This window comes from Lissotriton vulgaris, chromosome 1_1 (assembly GCF_964263255.1).
Source record: "Lissotriton vulgaris chromosome 1_1, aLisVul1.2, whole genome shotgun sequence".
NCBI classification, from domain to species: Eukaryota; Metazoa; Chordata; class Amphibia; order Caudata; family Salamandridae; genus Lissotriton; species Lissotriton vulgaris.
The window spans coordinates 2003124080-2003145956 of NC_141685.1; the positions used below are offsets into that span (position 1 = coordinate 2003124080).

Genomic DNA, 21877 nt, shown 5'->3' on the forward strand with positions numbered 1-21877 from the left:
TAGATTGGGTGAAAGGGTGGATGGTGGATGGATGAGTGAAAGGGTGGATGGAGGGATGGATGAGTGAAATAATGGATGGAAGGATAGATGATGGATAAGTTTGCAAATGTTTGGATATGGATGGGCACACAGATGGAAGGACAGAATGAATGGTGAAAGACTGAATTATGGATGAAAGAATTAATAGATGACAGACTATAAATTTGAAATGGTGGATATCAGGAGTTAGATGGAAGGATGAATGGCTAGATCCTTGGACAAGAGAGCTCTTCTGGGGAGGGCTGTGATGACTTATTTGCTTTCTTGGTGCCATAGGAGCTTTAGTTCAAAGTGGGAGGTATTTTAATTTTCTGGCTACTCCCTTGCTTATATGTTACTATTCAGTATTTGCTCTGTGCTTATGTGTGGGATCTATACATCATACATGTCACATTTTGAGTGACACCCAACTGCTACTTGAATGTTACACTAATAATTGTAAATGTTTGCATGTTTTGTTTTAGGGAAAGCCTCATAGTGCCATGAGCTGTGCTTGAGATGTATATTGTGCTTGTAGCAAAAGGCAAAGCGTCAAAAATAAACGAAGTAATAGTGTATCAACAGTGCCTTCTTTAAGAAAGATGCAGGGAAAAGCACCTTTGTGACTTCGTCAGCTAATGCAACTCTCTGGAAGCCTACATAAGCAAAGTCAAATTCCATATTTTAATTTCAACTTGCTGAAACACCCATAATGCGTTCCCTATAGCGGGTTCATCACAGCAATCCTCCCTTTAGTTGGCCTATGCGTGCCGCATTACATCTTACAATGGCACTTAGATATGAGATGCTAGTAACAGAGACTATCCAGGCAGATCTTCCTGACCACTTCTCTCACCAAACATGCCTGCTGAGGACCATGAGTTGTAAACAAAATATCGGACTGGACAACCCAGTGCAGTAACCATATAAATAGATTACTATCATATGAAGTACAACCAAAAAACGGCACAGTTGCTCAAAGCTGCACGCATACCGAAAAACCATAAAGTGCACGATCTAATCTAAACTTATTTTGACTTGTACTTAAATGGTTGTCTATTTACTCACTTTTATACTATTGTGCAACTTCCTCTGATGTGTCTGTAAAATGTACCTTTTTTCCTGAAGTTTTGTCCTGAATTTTGACCTTGTGTCCTGAATTTTTGCCCTGAATTTTGACCCTTTGTCCTGAATTTTTACACTTACCGTCCTGAATTTGCACCCATGCCAGTTGGGGCAGGGTGAGGTCGAAAGCAGAGCCCACGAACCTCTGATTCCTACACAGAGAGTAACCCGTCTCAAGGGAGGGCCACTGGAATTATGCGGTTGTGCGGCCACAATGTTTTTTGCATATGTATGGATCTGCCGCATTTGCCACATAATTCAGCAACTGCTGCATAATCTGTAGATTTTAACAAGAAAAAAAATCTAGCTAACACAGTTCAAAAGTTACTAAAATGAAGGGACACGTGTTGCTGCGCGGTGAAAGGCCCTTTGCAAAGCTGGGCTGGTCGTCTTTCTGTTGCCTATTGCTATGTTTGGGTGTTAAACTGGGTACTAATGTGGTGCAGCCTATGCCCATACAGTGTAAACAAGTGTAAAAATGACAAAATAATGAAAAAATACTATCAGAAAATGTGCCGCGTTACACTGCATAATTTGCCGATTCTTGTCACATAATGTTTCCCTCCCTGCCGCCTAATTTTGCCCTCTCCTTCCGCATATTTCCAGTGGCCCTCTTTATAGCTGTTTAGAAGCATCCAAGCGGGTGAGTTTTTCCACAGGGCTGCTTTGTCTGAGGCCACTGAGGGCTTATTCATAACATAACATAGAACAGGAAAGTGATTTTTTTGAAGGCAGCACTTAAAATGGTCTGAAATCCCAGCCACCTTCAACTCACCAAATAATCGTATAATTCCGGTGGCCTTGACAGAGAGGCACTCGGGCACCAAACAGAGACCATGCTGTGCGATTCAGAGGATTTTAGTTTACATAGGCCACGCCTCTTCTATTGGCCAAACGCCTTGTAAAGACCCTCCACCTTTTTCATCCCACTTAATGCCCTGGTAACAGCACTTTGCATTGTGGATCTCTGAGTTAATACTAACCAAAAAACCAAACCATCTAAACTACAAGTCCCACATTGCAACCTGCTGTTCACTAAACAGCCAGGACTGGTAGGCAGCGGTAGAAGTGGGCGGGGACGGAAGGGCACGGCGTGCCCCTACTTCTAAAAATAATTTCAGCCCATTCCCCTACTTCTTTCTTTGAAAAAAGCATCCCGGGACGGAGAGAACAGTCCTACTAAAAACGAGAACTTTTTTAGGTTTTGCCTTGCGAAAGATGTATCTTGTTGACCCAAGTTAATGCCCGGCAGCTCCATTGTCTTCAGCCAAGATTCCCAATGTTAGATTTATGTTCTGATTTGTTACCTTTGCTGCAAATTGTAAAGCGCTCTGATATCCTTCGGAATCAAGTTTGCGCTATATAAAACTTTATAAATAAAATAAATAAATCTAGCCACAGCTAGAGAGAGGCAGCTGGGACAAAACTATTTAATACAGAGTCGCTAGTTTACAATAGGTGGGGAGATAACATATAACACTCATCGATAGAATAATGTGAATATGGAGCCCTCCTGTGTGTAATAGTCATTGTCGAGTGTGGGAAGCAGCCTCTCTGGGAACCTGTAATGTATAAAAAATCTTGCAGTCAAACTTTCCTGTAGCATTTTGAAAATGTGTTCATGTCACCTTCGCTCAATTAAGGCTACACTGCCATCCGGGACCACAGCACATTTTGTTTAAGGCTTTCAGTCTTGTACACTAGCCATCTTACCATAGTAAGGGTTTGTTTCGGAAAAATAAAAATGTCTCCTACCCACAGGGAGATTTTCCCCTACAAATGGTGGGCAGTGTTATTTTTTCCTGCCGGGCATGGCAGACACTGAGTGGTCTGCCTCAGCAAATCCGCCCCAAGTAGGCAGACCTTTTTAAATGACAATGAATTTTATTTGTGTGTTAATTATCAAAACAGAGTGATGTCACGTGATGTCATGTGATGTCACTTCCTGTCGTGATGTCACTTCCTGTCGGGATGTCACTTCCTGTCGTGATGTCACTTCCCGTCGTGATGTCACTTCCCGCCGTGATGTCACTTCCTGTGACCACGCCTACCTTGGAGAGTCCCCCCACTTCTTTTTTTAGGACTTGTGCCCTGTGTTTCACACTGACTTCTATACAATCTAACCCAACTAAATCAATTCCCAGCTAAAATTAGAGAACGTTTGCTAACACACAGCGTTCCACATTCAATAAAGCCCCCAACGTTCTCAGTCCCTTTCAGTCTGGGCTTGTGGATATTTTAGCACAGAAAGCTGTCTAATTTCAGTTCCCAATGACATCTGCATAATCCTTTACGCAGGAGGAGATGCCACTTTAATTCTTCTAGATCTCCCTGCCACATTTGACAACGTCTGACACCCAATTCTGTTAGGGCAGTTGTCTGTAATAGGCATCTCTGACAATGTGCTTCAATGGTTATTTTCATTTCTCACTGGTACACCTCAGGCAGTTTCTTTAGCCACTTTTCACACCACATTCAAAGCTATTTGCTGTGATGTGCCGCAGGGCTTTGCCTTCATTCCTACACTCTTTACTATTAATGTTGCCCCTCTTACTGTCCTGATCAAGTCTTTTGGCTTCACCTTCTACACCTATGCATTGATCCTAACAGTAATACCAATCCAAAACTAATGTAATCTCAATTTAAAGATGGAATGTGTGTGCCACCTCTTATTGGATGAATACAAAGTCACAGTGCCTTAATTTTTATTAAAGTGAGATCATTCTTTTTGGTAAATCTTCAGCATGGAAGCCTGCTTGGTGCTCCCCAGGACGTGGTCCTCCTCTGACCCGTCTACGTCTGCATGTATCCTTGGCATCTTGCTTGATAGTTATCTTTTGGTTTGAAAATTAATCAATTATTAACAATACACTTAATTACAGTCTCTTCCCCCTAATTCAGGCACCCATTATTTTTCGCCTAGACTACTGTAAATGCTCTAAATGTAGGTCTTCCAGTGTAAATAATCTCAAAACATCAGTGCACTCACGAAGTGGTGGCCAGCCTGGTGCTTGGTCTGAATCACGATTGTCAAATTACTGAGCATTTTAAATTATTACAAGCACACAGTCTTTGCCCTCAAACAATATATGGTCATGCTCAATCTACCTGAAAAGAATGCCCAAGTTCTATAATCTGACACGTCTGTTTTATTGCTCTGCAAAGGCTCATCTTGTAGTACTCCTTAATCAAACGAGCAGGTGGCTGGGCTTTTGCAGGCACCACAGCTAATCCATGGCATATGCTTCATTTTCCAATATAAACCTTGAAAAATCACCCATCCTTCCAAAAATGTATCTCTTTCCTACTTTATACTGCCTTTCTTCTTCACCACTCCCGTTTTTTGAGCAGTGATACCAAGTTCTAGGCTAGCTGCGCACTTGATAAGTCTTCTATTCTATTCGTTATATCTTCTGTTCGATTAGAAGTTTCTATTCTTCACACCATGCCTCCGGGTATGTGAGAACCTCTATTGCTCTGATGTAATTATTAAGACCTCAACCATTCCTGGTAAGGAGTTTTATCAATTGCACACAAGTTCATTCCCTCCTGTACTTCTATGTCCAGATAAGCTAATCGTAAACAGCAGGGTATTATCTCACTTAGGTATCAGTGATAGTTAATAGTAGACATTACAAAAAAGATTTGCATCAATACAACTCAACAAAAACAAAATCCCAACTAACACAAGTCGTATTGGTGACCCACCAAAATAGCTCCTCCTTATTGCCCAAGAAGCTCATCAAGAAATGAACCAAAAAATGTACATACAATTTTGAAGTTGCAGCAGGTGAGAGGCTAAACGCATGACTTGTCCATTTTTTTTATTTTGGTAAAATGCGTTGAAATCCGCCTAGTAGAAATCACTGCCGCTCGCAGCAGTGAGACTTTTGCCGGGATCTGCCAGTGACTTTGTGGCCGTGTGGGGAGTGAAGCGGGACTCCAACTTCCAGGAGCCCCGCAATTATCAGCACCTGTGCCCCTCTGGTTGCCGCCTGAAAACTGCACGCGGCCCCCGCTTCGCGGGAGCCGCTCGCAGCAGTGAGACTTTTGCCGGGATCCACCAGTGACTCTGTGGCCGTGTGGGGAGTAAAGCAGGACTCCAACTCCCAGGAGCCCCCCAATTATCATGACCTGTGCCCCTCTGGTTGCCGCCCACAGTTTACATCTTTGTGCACGACCCCCGCTACGCAGGAAGGGAGCGGGCGCACGTAGGGCGAATCCCGGGACAAGGGCGGGCCTATTTAGCCCGTTAGAGAACGGTTGAGGACGGGACCCCCTTTCATCTGCAAACAAAGGTTAGTACACAAGTATGCAGACTGGCAGTTTCACATAAGTAGAACCCATACGAAATAATAACCGCAAGTGAGTACTGCAGTGGCTGTCTTTCAGCCCACTATTGTAATGACTACTTCTAAGGTGGGGAAGGGTAGAAAGTCCACCAATGGCGGGTCAATAGTCGGTACCCTGGATCAATTCCTTTAGACGGCATGATCTGTGTTGGCAACACAAAATAGAATTGACTGAAAGGAGGCTATTCCTGGACCCTGCCTTTGATAAACGGTATTCTATGGGTATGCTGGTACATGCACTGTCGCCAAATCACCAACAAGGGACTGAATCTGTAACGCCAGGCGCTAATGGCGAAGGGGAGCATTCTATCACAAGCCGTTGGAGGTTCGCCTATTGCCTCTGCAATTACGGATGCTGCCTCAGCCACCCAAAGTACATCTAATTGCAATCATGAGCCTTCAGGATCATCGACCCCAAGACCAAAAACACAATTTAAATATAGTTCTAAATTGGGGGCTATAAATTTGGCAGTAGATCCGATTTCCAAAAGGAAGCGTGGGGGTGCCCCTCTGAATAACAGGAAAGTGAAAATTCAGAAACACAATAATGTGGGGGAAGGTCAAAGTACAAGAACTCCAAACAGCGTTGCCGTATGCCCGCCCACTGTACTAGTGACTACACCTACAACGAGCTTCAGTGATGTGTGTCCTAAGGAGTTGGGAGCAGACTTTTGGACCAAACTAGAACTTATTTTTACAAAGACTTGTCTCCCTATCTACGATAGACTTACTACAATAGAAACTAGACTTACGCACCTTGAATCCTTGTTTGATCCTGCCCAGGCACAGGATGGATTACGGGATACAGGGGCGAATGGAAACCAAGATAGCCTGCAACCTAATGGAGATGGTCACCATCCCGTCCTGTCTACCACGAACAATTTACCTGATCCATCTTTCTCTGCTGCAGCATCAAACAACCTTCTACCCCAATTAAGTAATACTGTTGCAATTAATAACAATGTAATGACTAGAAGCAGGGAGACCGGGGATGGGAGCGGGTCTGAGAACCGACAACCCAGAGTAAATAGTAATACACCCCATGATGTACCAACAAAAACTCTATCACGCAGAGATCTCCCTCCTGAGTCTGTACCGTATGTGGTGGTGCTTGCAGGGGTCCCAGTTTTGAGCCAGGGGAAAAAAGGAGGTTTATAGTGAACTTAAAAACAAATGCATCCAGTGGCTTAACCACAATAGGCCACTTCCCTTGCAGGTATCTGGTGAAATTCTGTTCGCCAGACGAGTGGAATGGGTGGGGACACGGGAAAAAACCATTCCGGGAGACTGCGTTATAATTAATTTTAGGAACAGACACGCTGTGGAACATATTTGCAAATGGGTTCTAACACGTTCTGAAACGCAAATTCAATCCCTACACCTATCCTACTTTTACCCTGTTTCTCATAATGATCACAGTGGTAACAGAGGAGGACAGATCTGGGGGGCCCAGGATGCTGTTGGTCGTAGTGCTCAAGCTGTGGTGGTAAACTGGAAGGGAGCTAATATCTATACCTCCATACTTGCCAGTTTTCCCCAAATTAATAGATTCAGCACCTTGGATCAAATAGATTGACGGCTTAGGAGCCGACAGTCTATATTTTCATTGATTGACGGCCAGGGCTCACCAGTAGCTAGAGAAGGATCTGATGTAAACAATTGTCATATTCCTACAACTATTCAACAGTAGGGTCTACGGGCAAGGGAGGAAACCAGGGCCAATGAGGTGCGGGTTACGGGGAGTAATTATGAGGCCACACTAAGTGGAGCTTCATCTCCAGTAATACAGGTGGGTGTCGGCGGTGTTCCAACTCCGCTGTTAAAGGGAAGGGTCCAGGAAAGAGATCAAGGGGGCAAGCGGCCAAATCGCGATAGTGGGGGAGAATTTTGTGAAGCCCCACTTGCTGGGGAAACCAGTTACCCGAGGGTGCAAGGTGAATCAATGGATCGGGCGACTAGTGAAAATATTAAAATTCTCTCCTGGAATTTGGCTGGGATCAAAAGCAAATTAGCTTCCCCTGATTGGGGTCTGTTCATAGAAAAGTGCGATGTCTGTCTAATGCAGGAGACATGGGCGTTGGAAGAGATCTTGATGGGCGGCTTCGCCACTTTTAGTATACCGGCTACAACGAATGGCAGGGGTAGACCATCGGGGGTTTAAGCACCTGGGTGGGCACACATTTGGGTGCCAAAGCAGTCCATATATCAACTAATTCACCGGATGTTCAATGTGTCCTCCTAACGCTCCCAGATTCTACACAAATTACCCTACTTAACATCTACTCGAGGCCTACGCAGAGCAAGAATCTGGAACCATTGACGAACTGAGGCAGTTCATAGATGGATTAGCCGATGAGGACCAGTACTGGCGTATCCCTGAACCGCAGATTGTACCAGTTAGAGCATGAACGCCGCTAGTTCTTCAAATAAACTCTCTTACCCTCTCATCATCTTTGAGGGCTTGCAATGGGAGGACACAATCAGACAGACCTGGTTCATCAACCTTTAATAGAGAAGGGCAAAATTCCCTAATTGACTATATCCTGGTTGAACTCAGAACTTGGGACAGGGTTCTGTATTTCCAGGTTTATCCGAGGAAAGATAGTGATCACAATGCCCTGGTTATGACACTGAAACCAGGGAGTCTGGGCCTGTCTAACCCCGTACCAGAGTTCAACCCTGAACAACAGCCTCTCTTGCTAACTAATAACAGGCGGAGAGTCAAATGGCCACACATACAGGGCTCCCCAAATAAACTTGCAGGCATATATTAACGGGCTTCACCTCAGTTTATAGAAATGGGAGAGATTGGGGATATGGAAACGCATCCAGGATTAGTGGATAGGTCTCTGGAAATTCATAACCAGTTGGCTGCTAAATTGTTCAATGTGTTCTATCCTGAAGGAAGCAAAAAGGCAAGTCCGGTTATAACTCATCCCTGGTATAATGCCTACTGTCGGAAAGCAAAAAAGGACCTGCCAATCGCTGTCAAAGTGAAGGATAAGCCAAGCATTAAGCAATGCCGGCACACGTATAATCAGGCTATTAAAAGTGAAAAGAAAGAATGGGAAGCTAATAGATGGGAGGATCTTAGAATAGCACTTAAGTGCAAGGACTCTAAATCCTTTTGGGCGATTGTCAGCTCGGGAGTGAGAGAGGGTAGATCAGCGATCAAACCCAACATAGCAGCTACTGTCTGGGAAGCACATTTTGGAGCCCTGCATGCATATTTCGGCAAAGAGGTTCCTCGATCCTAACCCCAGGCCTCCTCCATGAGTATCGATTGGAGGGGGCCTGGGATATTACGTCCTGTGAGGTTGAAGCCGCAATAGTCAAACTTTTACCCAATAAGGCGCCAGGCCTGGATAAGCTTCCGGGGGATCTATTTCGGTCTGAACCGAAAATATGGGCACCATACCTGGGTGTTCTTTTTACAGCCATATTAAAGGGAATGGACACTTGGCGCGATGCAGAGATAGTCCCTATCCACAAAAAAGGTTGTCCCCTTCTGCCGTCTAACTATAGGCCTATCAGTTTGATAGACATCACTCAAAAACTGATGGGAGGGATCATCTTAGATAGAGTTCAGGGTTGGATAGAGGAAAATGAGATCTTGAGTACCATGCAGGCTGGTTTTAGGATGAGTATCTCGACTCTCGACCAGATATTTAGACTCCAGGTATTGTTCTAGAAAACAGAGTGTGGAGGGTGGCAGCCTCTACCTCATCTTTGTTGACCTGTGGTCAGCATTTGATCTGGTGCCGAGGGATACGCTGTGGAGTCTATTGCTCGATCTGGGCCTACCAATTTACTTATTGGATGTGTTAATTAGACTTCATACTGATAATTATGCTCAAGTTAGGTGTGGGAAGCACGGAGAACTGTCAGCCAGCTTCCCAGTGAAAAAGGGAGTGCGCCAGGGGTGTGTCCTGGCCCCCACCTTATTTTGTCTTTTCATAAATGGGCTCATAGACCACCTACTTGGAATTAAGGATAATGGTGCCCCCAGGCTAGTCTCAGGTCGGGTGCCCGCGTTGATGTTTGCGGACGACACCCTGTTGTTGTCTAAAGAGATACATTTAGCCAAGACCAAATTTATGATTTTTAATCGCCCCAGGCAGACTTGTCCAAATCCACTTTTGAATGGAACTCTACTGGAGTGAGTAAATACCTTTGAGTACCTAGGCATCACTTTGACAGAACATTTTGACTGGGGTACCCAGTCAGCTAAGGCTGCTCTTAGGTTAACTCAAGTGGCGGGGGGATTTCAAAAGTGCATAGAATGTCTGAATTCAAGCCAGCGCCCCTGGTTATAGAAATTGACAAACTACAGGCTAGAGCGGCCTCTATGTACGGGGCGGAACTTTGGGGTCACCAAAGCTCATCCAACCTCAGGATGGTAGAACACACTTTCATGAGGAATTTATTGGGTCTTCCAGTCAGTACACCGCTTGTGCCCCTAAGCATGGACTTGGGGCTAGTCCCTATAGAGGACGAAGTAGCTCTACGGCCACTGACGTATTGGAGAAGAATATGGTCAGTGCCCGAACTAGCCTCTTACAAAAATGAATTTCTGGAGGTCTGGGCAACACTGAGAACAAAGAAAACCCTGTGGCTCACACATATTAATGCAGTTACCACCAAGATCGGCCTACCCGAGCTTTGAGATACTCCTGAAGTAACTTGCCCAGTTGGTCCACAACTTCAGGCATCATAACTTACTGTCTCTTTATAGGTGCCCTACAGTGGGAAGACCAACAGCAGAGTTTCTTCAAATAAAAATAGAACCAAAAAAGGAGGACTTTTTAGACCTGATTTACCCACCATTGGCGAGGAAACTCTATATGCAATTTAGGATTGGTAGTCTCCCGCTTAGGGCATTTACTAGCAAATGGGACACCAGCGAGAACTCCATGTGCCCAGCATGTAAATACAATCTTGAAGATGAACTACATGTCCTTTTTTCCCCGGCTTATCAGGCCACACGGAAATGCTGGTTGATACCAATTTGTAGAAACGTAGGTTTCAGACAGTGCGCTCAAACCTTCAGAGTCTTAAAGTATGACACTCATCCCCCCATTATTTTTGCTGTTTCGCGGTTCTTAATTAGCATGTGGCACAGATGTAGAAAATGTACTTAAAGACTCATTGTCAATAGGATATTGTACTAATTGTACTAAATGTAATGTTTCGATAACTATTCAATGTTTAATTTGTTTTTAGATTTTCGATTTTTTGTTGTATATATGCTATTTATCTTTTTAATCCTCGTGCGCTGTATGTATTTTATCTGCGCTTTTATGGTCCTTTGTGACCGAAATAAAGTTATTGAATGAATGAAATCACTGCAGAAATGTAACAACCCCTCCCACCTTCCAAGTCTTAAGAATCCAACAAGTTGCTGGTGCCTGGAGGATCTCAGAGGAGTCCCCCTCATGACCTCAGTGGAGCTCCTGCAGGACCCTTGTTAAAAGGCTGCAGTGGGATCCGGGGTGCTTGCATTTGTCTGCCCACCGTAGTAACTGCTGCTTAGTGAATCCAGCATGGGTGCTGTAACTTGACCAAGGAATGTACATTTTCAAATGCTCACCTTGCTTAGAAACCCTTAGAATTTAAACTGGTGCTATACAAAAATCTGCATTTCTAATATGCTGTAATAAAACTTTGTTCTTTCCTCAGTTTAATAATTAAGAAATTATTTTGCTGCAACTTACTGCATAGATTATCCACACATTGATCATCAGGTGCACATTTACTGCACGGCCGACCAGCTTCGTAAGGTTTTCTATTATAATTTCCTCTGGAAATGACAGAAATATCATAGTTAGAAAAGTAACCACAAACACATGACATAGCTAAATAACAATTTGAGCATGAAATTAAAAAAGAGGTTCTTATGCGCTGTTGTGTTATCCTACTTCCAATATACCCAGTTCAGCAGGGGTAATTCATAGAGATCATTTTGGTCTAGTGTAATACCTTGTGCAATTGAAGTTGGGCTTAAGGATTCTGGCAAAATGGTGTTACCGAGTGTTACAGCGCTAAGGGCAAGACTGCATCCTTTAACAGATTAGAGGGGTTCAAGGGAAGGGTCAAAGGAAACCCAGATGGCATACCCTGGCACAGCCCACCCAACCTTTTGTTTCCAATGGTCCTGAATTTCAAAGTAACAAGACTGAAAAGGTACAAAAGTATTGAATGTAGGTCTAGTTAATAATCAGATGCAATTGGCCACAGACATTTAGATGGGTCAATATGGACTTACCTGTCAATAACCGGTGGGTAGAAGGAGGCTGCTATAGCCTGGGAGACTTTTATCCAAGGTAATAATTATTTCCTGATAAGGGCCATTCAATGCATGACTGGAATATGTAAAACCGACTAGAATATCTAGAGAAATCTGGGTGGATTTCACAAACACTCTGACCGGATTTGTTACCCTTGAGTCAAATCAAATCAAATCAAAACAAGCTTTATCCGATTTTAGGCGTTATAACATCATAAAAACAGACAGTTTAAAACATTTCATCTTGCTTCAAAATATACATAGGTAAACATAAATAAATACAAAATACATAAAAACTGTTAATTTCGCTATAACTATCTCTGGTACATAAAAATACAGAATATTTGGCAACTATACTAATATTGTTCCCTCAGAGGTCTGAGCATTTAGGATTCTCCTTGCACTCAATATACTTTTTAGGAAACCCACCATGGTACCAATGTAATAATAATTTTCCAACATCTCTAAATACATAAAAGCAGGACGGCTGTTTTAATAGAGGTACAATCCACCTTCGTGGTTCATTTACATAGTACTTACAGAATAAAATTGCATGAATGGTTGTTTGTAAAGAGATGTTGTCGCAAGGATATGGGCATAATTCCCTTGACCAATTATTCATAACCGGATGACTAATCAGACGGTGGAAAGCCCCAAATCTAAAGCGTGTTAACACGTAGCTATCGTACCCCCCCAGACAACATAATAGGTACGGTTGGATGTTATACGTTATGGCGATTAGTTGATGCTGGACCACTGTGGGTTTATTTATTTCTAAAACCAGCCTATTCTCTTTCAGAATAGTCATACAAACTTTTTTAATTTTTTTCTGCTGTATAGAATTTAATATTTCAGGCTGGGAAAAATATTCTGGATTCACAATGTCATGCATGACATTTTTTTACATATTTTAACCACATAATCTTACTGGCATAATGTAGTTTCACTGCATCGGTTAGAATTTCCTTGTTTAGACCTGTACTGGCAGAGGTCCAGATTCTATGCCAGAGCAGCACTGGTTGTACCTTAATTAGGTCTGAAATGTATGGTACTCCTAGCTTGCTGTGGCAGTTAAAGACAGGCGTGCTAGCAGGAACTGCCCAAATAAATCTTAAAAAATTGTTTTCAACATTTTGGATTGGGGCACAAACATTAAACCCCCATATGGCCGCCTCAAAGATTGCAATGCTCACGCATTTAGCCTGGTAGATTTTCAATAAAATTTTTGACCAGTTTTTTAGTAAAACTGATCAGGGCCGCAGTAGACTTCATAAACAGAAGGCTCCTGGTCTTGATCGCCTGTGCCAAAGACCCAGTGCGGTTAAATAGAACACCCAGATATGTAAAATTGTTGATAGGTTCTACCCTACATCCCCCAGCTTGAAAACTCCTATGTTTTTGTTTCCCTCTTCCACAGGTCATTATAAAACTTTTCTTTGCATTCATTTTTAGACCCAAGTTAACCATAAAACTAGTATAATAAGTAAGAGCCCTCTGTAATCCAATCTGGGTGCATGCCATAAGTACCACATCGTCTGCGTTGAGAAGGGAGACAATCAGACTCTTGTTTACATATAGCGGGTCCCTCCCATTTGACACCAACTCCTGTTCTAGTGCGTTTGTATAAAGAGTGAACAGGAGTGGTGTCAAAACACATCCTTGCCTCACTCCCCTCTCTACTTTGAACGGTGCGGTACACTCTTCCTTAAGTCCATATCGAACTTGGGCTGTTGCACCTGAATATAGCTGTCTTAAAAATGTAATTAATGTTCGGTCTACCATAAGATCACTAAGGATACTCCACAATTTGCTGTGTATGACACAGTCAAATGCGGCTGTAAGGTCAACAAATAGCAAATAAAATGTTCATAATTTAGCCTGCGTAAATTTTCCAATTAAAATACTAAGATTAAGAGCCTCCTCGTTGATTCCTAAACCAGATCTAAAACCATAATGTACATCACTTAAAATATTATTTTCATCTGCCCATGTTTGCAGCCGATCTAAAACAATCCTTCCTGCTACCTTCATAAGGAAATCTAATAAAGATATCGGGCGGTAGCAGGGGGGATTTTCTTCTTAAAAAATGGGACGATAATCGATTCGGACCAGGTATCAATAAATCCCTTTGCGCAGCATGCCTGTAAAACTTGTGTTAAAATTGGAGTCCAAAGATTTGGGGATGACTGGAATAGATCAAATGGTACCCCGTCCGGGCCTGGGGCCTTACAACTCTTACTAGCTTTTATGGCCCTAATTACATAGTTCAGAGTAATATAAAGTATAAAGATCGATAGGTAAATAATTCAGGCGATCCCCCTCGGACTCACGTCTAGGGTTTGTTTCCCTCTCTGTAGCATTTTGCAAGGTGTAAAAATTTGAAAAGAAATTCACTGAAGTGTTTTCTTCTTTTGCTACCTCTATGGAAGGCGCATCAGACTCAATAGTGAAAAAAGATGCATTGACGGTCCGCCAAAAAAGGGAGCTGTCTTTGCTTGTTGAAGCTTCTTTGAGGTTTTCCCAAGCCTTATCTTTCATTTCATTTTTCCTAGTTTTCTAGCTTCATTGTACAGCTTCCTGCATCTCCGAATTTCCTCCTTATCTCTTACTGTCTTGTGTAGGGCTTCTTTCAGATTAGTGTAGGTTTTTGTACAGTTATTATCAAACCATCCCTTTCTACAGTTACGAGTGCTTTTTCTTTCTACTTGCAGCAGGTTTTTGACAACCTTAGTGATGTGGGAAAAGGTGATCAAAATGCTATCCTGCGATGGACTATCACTTAAGAACATACCAATAGAATCAGACGCCTTGGTAACAATTTGCTTACTCATCTCTAACGGGTCCTAACTAGACCAGCATAACGTATATCCAGTTTGTCTACCTATTGCTACATTTTGTACCCATGCCACTTGGTTGCAATATTTCCTTACTGCTATAGTTGGAATTGTTATGTTTACGCTTAGGGCAGGTGATCGCTCATTACGTTTTGATGGATTTTGAAGCCAGTAACATATCTTGCATGTCGGTTTGCCGTGATTATAAAATCTATTGTCGATTCCGTACCTCTGCCTATAAAAGTGTGCACGAAGTCCACCGTAGGTAGGAATAAACATTTTGTTGCAAAGCCAAGGTCGTAAAAGGAATAAGATCTCGTTAAACATTTCCCCTTTATCTGAGTGGGGAAAAATGAAATGTCGGGTATTCTTCGTCCGTTGTTAAACCACATTTTCCTAACCCTGCTAGCGGGCATAAGTCAACGTTAAAATCCCCACCCCAGGCAGGAATTATTTCGATCTCTCCTTTTGATTTTAATTTACTAATATCCTGGCTAAGCTTCTTTAATATGGTACCCATTTGCCCTTTTTCTATGTTATTGTAGAAATTGATTACAGCCAATCTGCATTTGACATCCATGTTGATCAGTACAATCTGGTAATACATTTCAGAACAAATTATTTCAATCTTTGAAGCCCCGATCAAATTTGAAACATAAACACAGATTCCATCCTTTGGTCTTCCACTTGATGAGGGAATCGCTGGTGTGTGCAATGTTCTGTAGCCATTTATGTGTACTTCGTTAATGGCCCACATCTCTTGTACAAACAGGATTTCAAAATTATTCATAAAGTCCTTCCAAGCCATGTCACTCGCTTTTTTCTTAAGGCCCGCTATGTTCCAAAAATGAACTCCACATTTTTTTGTTTTGGGCTGAGTTATTTCAGGGATAGGATCACGCTGGGTTATTGGTTTAGGCCCGATTTGCGGGAGTGGGTTATAAGCCCCCACAATGCCCATTTCAGTGCGCTCCCTGATAGTGTGATCTAGCCCAGATATTTCTGCATCTTTAGGGTTGCTATCCCCGTCGATTAGTTCAGCCCTAGAAGGGGAATTGAAGAGCGGTGCACAGAGAATGTCAGTGTAGGAGTTGTAGTCATTCCCTGCTAAGTTTGGTGTAATAGGTAGTCAATCATTTTCACCTAGGGTAGATAAAGGCCCAAATCTATTTGATGTCTCCAGATTGAAATGGGGACTGTCTATATGGTGTCTAGGTGGGCGGTAGTTGTTTTGTCTTATTGGACACATGGGTTGATAGAAGAAAGCCAGGGGAGAATGTGTACATTCATGTGGCTAAGGTCAGGATCCAGTGTTCTTGTTAATACTTTCCTTACCAATGATGGAGATCCTAGTGAGAGAACAACACAGTTGCCTTGGAAGAATTTGTTAGAATTTCCCACCCAACCGATTCTCCTTACCATCTTGAATTCTCTAAAGAGGGTGCCAGTCAGGCCTGTCCTATTTCAGAGCCAGTGAATGTTTTTTTTTCTTATGGCAGACCAGGTTTTATTTTCAGCTGGTGTGAAGGGAGGAACGTTAGCTAAGATGACAGTTTATGGGGTAGCAGCTGGCGGCAAATTTAGGGTCTGAGGGGTACATACATCCTCTGGGGCGTTACTATTTATAGGAGCCATTCTGGTAATTCTTTCACCTACCCTTTTTTCACCCACAGGGTTACCCGTCCTTCCTATATAATTTTTCCTGCGTACGTCTCTCTCTTTTAAGATGGTATTTCTTGTGTTTACAGTTATATCGGGGTAGAAGCCTGACCCCTTTACCTTTTCACTTTCCCCAGGCTGTCCCCTTACTGTAGAGGGAGATGCTTTCGGATTTGCATTCACAGACGGAGTAATGGTACTAGGTGTCTTCTTATGTTGAGTACTCCCATCTTTTTTTTGTTTTTGTTTTTATTGAACAAGGAAATAGGAAATCATTGGTACAGAATTGAAAACAAATACATTATTCACATTTTTAACAGTCAGACAAAATTCAGACAATTTACAAGAGATAAAACTGGAATAAAAAGAGAGGATTAAAAGGTAAAGAGACCATTATAAAAACTTACAAAGTCCTTGTGCAAGAACCGCAATTTTAAGTAAACAATATCACTGCAAAAAAGTGCAAAAACTGCAATAAAGTGCAACTGCAAAAGGAGATATAATCCAATAAAGTGCAATTTTAAAGTGCTTAGTGCAGTAAAGTGCAAAACAGCTATTATAAAGCAGCAATATTACAAAAAAAGTGCAAAAAGTTCACATTCCCCTCTCCTTCCTCATCATCTTCCTTTCAACAATTCCAGATTCTCGAAATATTTCCAATTTCTTTCAAATCTTGCAATGGCTCCCACCCTGCCTGCATAAGCTCTTTTGAAATTACATGTTCTTCTCATTTTATTGAACCATTGTAACTGTGATGGAATCACCACGGATTTCCAATTTCGAAGGATTAAAGACTGTGCAACTACACAAGAAATAAAAATAAATTCTTCTTCTGTTTTGTTAAACCTGCTCCTCTCTTTACATATGCCAAACAGGGCCACATCTGCTTCTGGCAAAAATACTCTCCCAGTTGCCAACTCCATATCTACGAATATCCCCTTTCAAAAAAATTCCAACTTCGGGCAGGAAAAGAAGATATGACACCATCCTCCCTGACCCATAGCTTTACATCTAAAACACTTATTCTCAACTTCCGGGAACATTCTCTCCAGGGCTTCCGGGGTATAATACGCGAGCCAGCGTGATAAAAAAGACATTCTCTTGTAATTAGCCGCCCGAAGTGCTTTATTGCCCAGATGGCACAATAGCTCCCAATCCTTATCTGTAAGAACACACTGTGTCGAGAGGCTTATTTTCTCTAGATGTCTATCAATTACTGGAGAAGAACTAGCAAAGTAGAGCTTTTTGTACCAAAATCCTATGCCTTTATTTTATCTCCGTACAGAGCTGATATCAAGGCAGTGGGAGAAATGAACAGGCCACCTATCTCTTTTCTAATAAAATAGACCATTTGTAAATACTCAAAAAACATAAGCCGCCTGGAATTATTCATTCTGTCTAAAAGCTCCTGCCAGCTAATTACCTTATTTTGTACAAACAGATGTCTTAGGGCCCGATGTAGGTAGCCCTTTACCGATCAGTAACGGCCGAAAATACCGATTTTCGGCCCTTACCGATCGGTATCCAGCCATCGAGATGTAGGGCGCAGAAAACCGTCCGAATCGGTAATTATACCGATTCGGTATAGTTACCGAATCGGAAATAATCCGAATCGGAAATACACCGAATCTTTAAAAGAACGAATCGGTAACATACCGAATCGGTAAAAATAACGATTCGGTTCATGTACCGAATCGGTAGAGACACCGAATCGGTAAATATTCCGAATCGGACTATCTACCGATTCGGTAGAGTCACCGAATCGGTAAATTACCGATTCGGACAGGGCAAAACTCTGATTGAGATGTAGGGAAGCACAAAAATACCGATTTTGCCGCAAAATCGGTATTTCAAATTCGGTATTTACCATGGATTCCAATCAGGTGGTAACCAACTGCAACCTATAAAAATAGACCCAAAATGCATTGCAACTTGCAGGATGGCGGCATTTTATGTCATTGCAAGGCGGCTACGGCTACAGCAGGAAGGAGAGAGGGAATGGCAAAGAGAGGAACAGGTCTACAGGCAGAGGATCACCCTGTTCATGCTCACAGAGGCAGAGATCCTACAGAGGTACAGGCTGGACTCAGACACCATTCTGGAGCTCATCAGGGACCTGAAACCACTGTTGGACCACCCCACCCCAAGGGCACACGCCATGCAATCGCACGTGCAGGTGCTATGCAGCCTACACCTGCTTGCGTCTGGCAGCTATCAAAGTGGAGTCGCTGCGGTAGGAGGGGTGACCCAGAGCAGCCTGTCAAGGTTTTTCCACAAATTCCTTGACGCCATGATACAGAGGATGGCCCAATACATATCTTTCCCTGCGTCCCATGCGGAACTGGTACAAACAAAAGCAGACTTTTACCAGATGGCACAATTCCCCCAAATCATCGGCTGCATAGATGGCACGCACATTCCGATTTGCCCCCCTGCTGACACAGAATACATATACCGCAATAGGAAGTCTACGCACACCATCAATGTGCAGGTGATCTGCAATGCGAAGTGCATCATCACAGACCTGGTAGCAAAATTCCCAGGGAGTACCCACGACACCTACATTTTTCAACACAGCGGCATCTATGCACGGCTGACGGCTGGGGAATTTGGTGAAGGATACCTCCTAGGTGAGACACATCATCAGACCCCCATAACAAAAAGTAGCAATGTAAAATACATGTATGCATGTGAGTAATGTTACCCCTTTTCCTTCTAGGCAACAGTGCATATGCCCTCCGCTCATTCATACTCACCCCCTACCTCAACCCCTCTACACCCAGCCAAAGGAGGTATAACCGGGCCCACAAAAGCACAAGGAATGTAGTAGAACGGACCTTTGGCATCTGGAAAAGCAGATTCAGATGCTTGCACAAGAGTGGAGGTGCAAGGCAGTATACCCCCATCACCTGCTGCAAGATCATAGCTGTCTGAAGAAGGGCACTGAGGTGGAGTTGTCAGACTACGAGGACCATGACGACGACGTTGCTGTGCCACAAACACAACCTGCTGGGGTGTCTATGCCAAGTGATGGCAGATACAGACGTGAGGAGATAACAGAAAACTATTTCTGAGTGAGTACAGATGCACAGACAGGTCAATGGATGTTTGAAAAAAAAAGATTTAATAATGTTGCAACAACGTTACTGCACTGATGTGCAACAAATGAAATAGGTAAACTATATGTGGGAAATGTTAATTGTCCGGGTTGCCTCACCCGCCCTGGCAGTCTTACTTCTTGCTGCGCTTAGCCAGGATTGATTTTGCCTGCATCCTTTGGATCCTGACCATACTCCCCTCCAGCCCATGGAATACGCTGCCCTCCCGTGCTGGAAGAGCACTGCTGGATGTGCGTGGCCTGCGCGGATTGCTGCTGCCCTGCTGTGTGGGCTGGTGTGCCACAGGTGTTACAGGGTTGGTTGCTGGAGCCTGACCCGCTGCTCCCTCCATGATGTTTAATGGAGCAACACTGATCCTCCTGGCAGGAGATGTGGCAGGTGCAGGGTGGGTCTGTGGGGGTGAGTTCTCCGGGGAGCACTGCAATGGGGGCGTTAGAGACAGTCGGGGGAGTGGGGAAATGTGAGGGTATGTCCAGTGTCTTCCTCATTGCCCAGGGCACTGCTGTTCTCCTCCTCCTCCTGTGATGGTACACTGGTGCTTGGCCCTGCCACCGCACTGGCTGATGATGCTGGTGCTGGAGCTTGTGTAGCTGCTGCTCCCCCGCCTGATGGTGCCCCTAGGTATAAAGAAGCATTTGTGAACTGAGTGCTAATGTCTTACAGTCACTACAATAAAAGCATTGCACATCTCATTTCCAATACTCTGATTCAGTTTTACAGTTCATTTTATTATGCTTATGCACTGGCATTTTTTACTACTTTTGCTGACTACATTTACCATGATGCATTGCTCATGTCTGTTGCTAGCAGTACTGGGCTGGGGTTTGGCTGTGCATTGGGGCTAAAGGGGAGGTGTCTCGTAGGGTGTGTCATGCTGCGCATGCTTCTTACCTTTAGCTGTAGCTCTGGATGAGCTGTCCAGGTCCCCAACTCCCACCACACTCTCGCTCTCAATGGTCGTGGACACAAGTTCCTCCAGGTCAGTGAGTGGTGGCGCCGGGTTCCTGCCTCCACCAGTTAGTCCTGCCTGCTTGTGCAGCTCGGCCAGTTTCCTCTTGGTGAGGCTGCGAATGTCGTAAAACCTCTTCTTGAGGCCGTCCAGGCTCCTGGGGGTGACACCAACTGCGTTCACTCTCTCCCCGATTGCACTCCACAGCTTCCTCTTGGTGCTCTATGGGACAGTGAGGGACAGCCTCCCAAACAGCTGCCTCTGTACCCTCACCACCTCCTCCACCAAAACTTGCAGCTCCATGCTGCTGAACTTGGCCTTCCGCTTGCGCTCAGCCTTCTGGCTCTCAGAGCTGCTTGCCATTTTCACACAGATCTGGATAGTGCTACCACTGCTGCTCACTCTGACTGCTCAGCTCAGGCTGGCTTTCCAGAAAGTTCTAATGAGTTGCACCTGCCTGGGTAGCCACTCCCTGCTAGGGTGGGGGAGGGGGGTTCCACCTCATTGGCTGTTGTCGTTAGTTTCAGTTTTACTTGCTCGCCGATTCGGCATTTACCGATTCGGTATTTACCGATTCGGCTAATACCGAATCGGCTAATACCGAATCGGTAAATACCGATTCGGTATTTACAATGCGTTCCTATGGGCCTTTTGGGCCATGTGGGTGTATTGCTATTACCGATTCGGTATTTGCCGAATCGGTATTCGCCGATTCGGTAAGTACCGATTCGGAAATTGCCGATTCGATACGTATCGACACACGATACCGATTGCTACTGATTCGGTATTTTACCGTTTTTTTTATCTACATATCATTTTCCGATTTCAAAATACCGATTCGGTATAAATCGGTATTTTAAAATCGGTAAATAGATTTTACCTACAGCGGGCCCTTAATTCCCTAACCCGGAAAGTTCCCAATTTTTCAGATGGTTCAAGGCTATCTTAAGACCCATTTTGGCACATTCAGACAAGCTAAAAAAAATAGAGCCATCAGAGCCATGTTTTTTAAAAAGCAGTAATCTCGCTGTATACACTTTAGCGTCTTATATCTTGATTTCTTAGGGAGCTTTTCAGTTTTTAAAAAGATAGGAATTTGAGAGCCTGCTTCCTGTATCATTTTTTCTAAAAAGAAATTATCTCTTGTCTGTCTAGTCCTTAATAATCCTGCCACAATATCGAAAAAGGCTGTTTCATAATATGTCTTGAAATGTTGAGAGCCAGACCACCTTGATCAACAGCCAGTTGGACCACCGAAAGCTTGACTCTTGAGGCCTTTTTGTTCCAAATAAAACCTCTCAACATGGATTCGAGTTGATTAAAAAAACAATATTAACTTTAATTTGAATATTGCTAAACAAAAATATAAGCAATGGCAATACAATCATTTTGACTAGTGACACTCTACCAATCAATGACAATGGGAGCAAACACTGTTGATCTAGCAGATTCCTTATTTTATTCCTCAATTTAATATAATTCAAGGCAAAGAGTTTTTCATATTTTCCCGTCACATATGTACCTAAGTATCTAAT

At 43.4% G+C, this 21877-nt stretch overlaps 1 protein-coding gene across 1 annotated transcript in view; it reads right to left on the reverse strand.

The window, feature by feature from the left end:
- Positions 1-21877, reverse strand: part of LOC147751527 (glioma pathogenesis-related protein 1-like) — a 908719-nt gene that overhangs the window by 29170 nt on the left and 857672 nt on the right. Inside the window, exon 4 of the mRNA XM_086938633.1 lies at positions 11210-11295. Within this exon, the coding sequence (XP_086794759.1) occupies positions 11210-11295 (86 nt within the window). The remainder of the gene's footprint in view (positions 1-11209; positions 11296-21877) is intronic.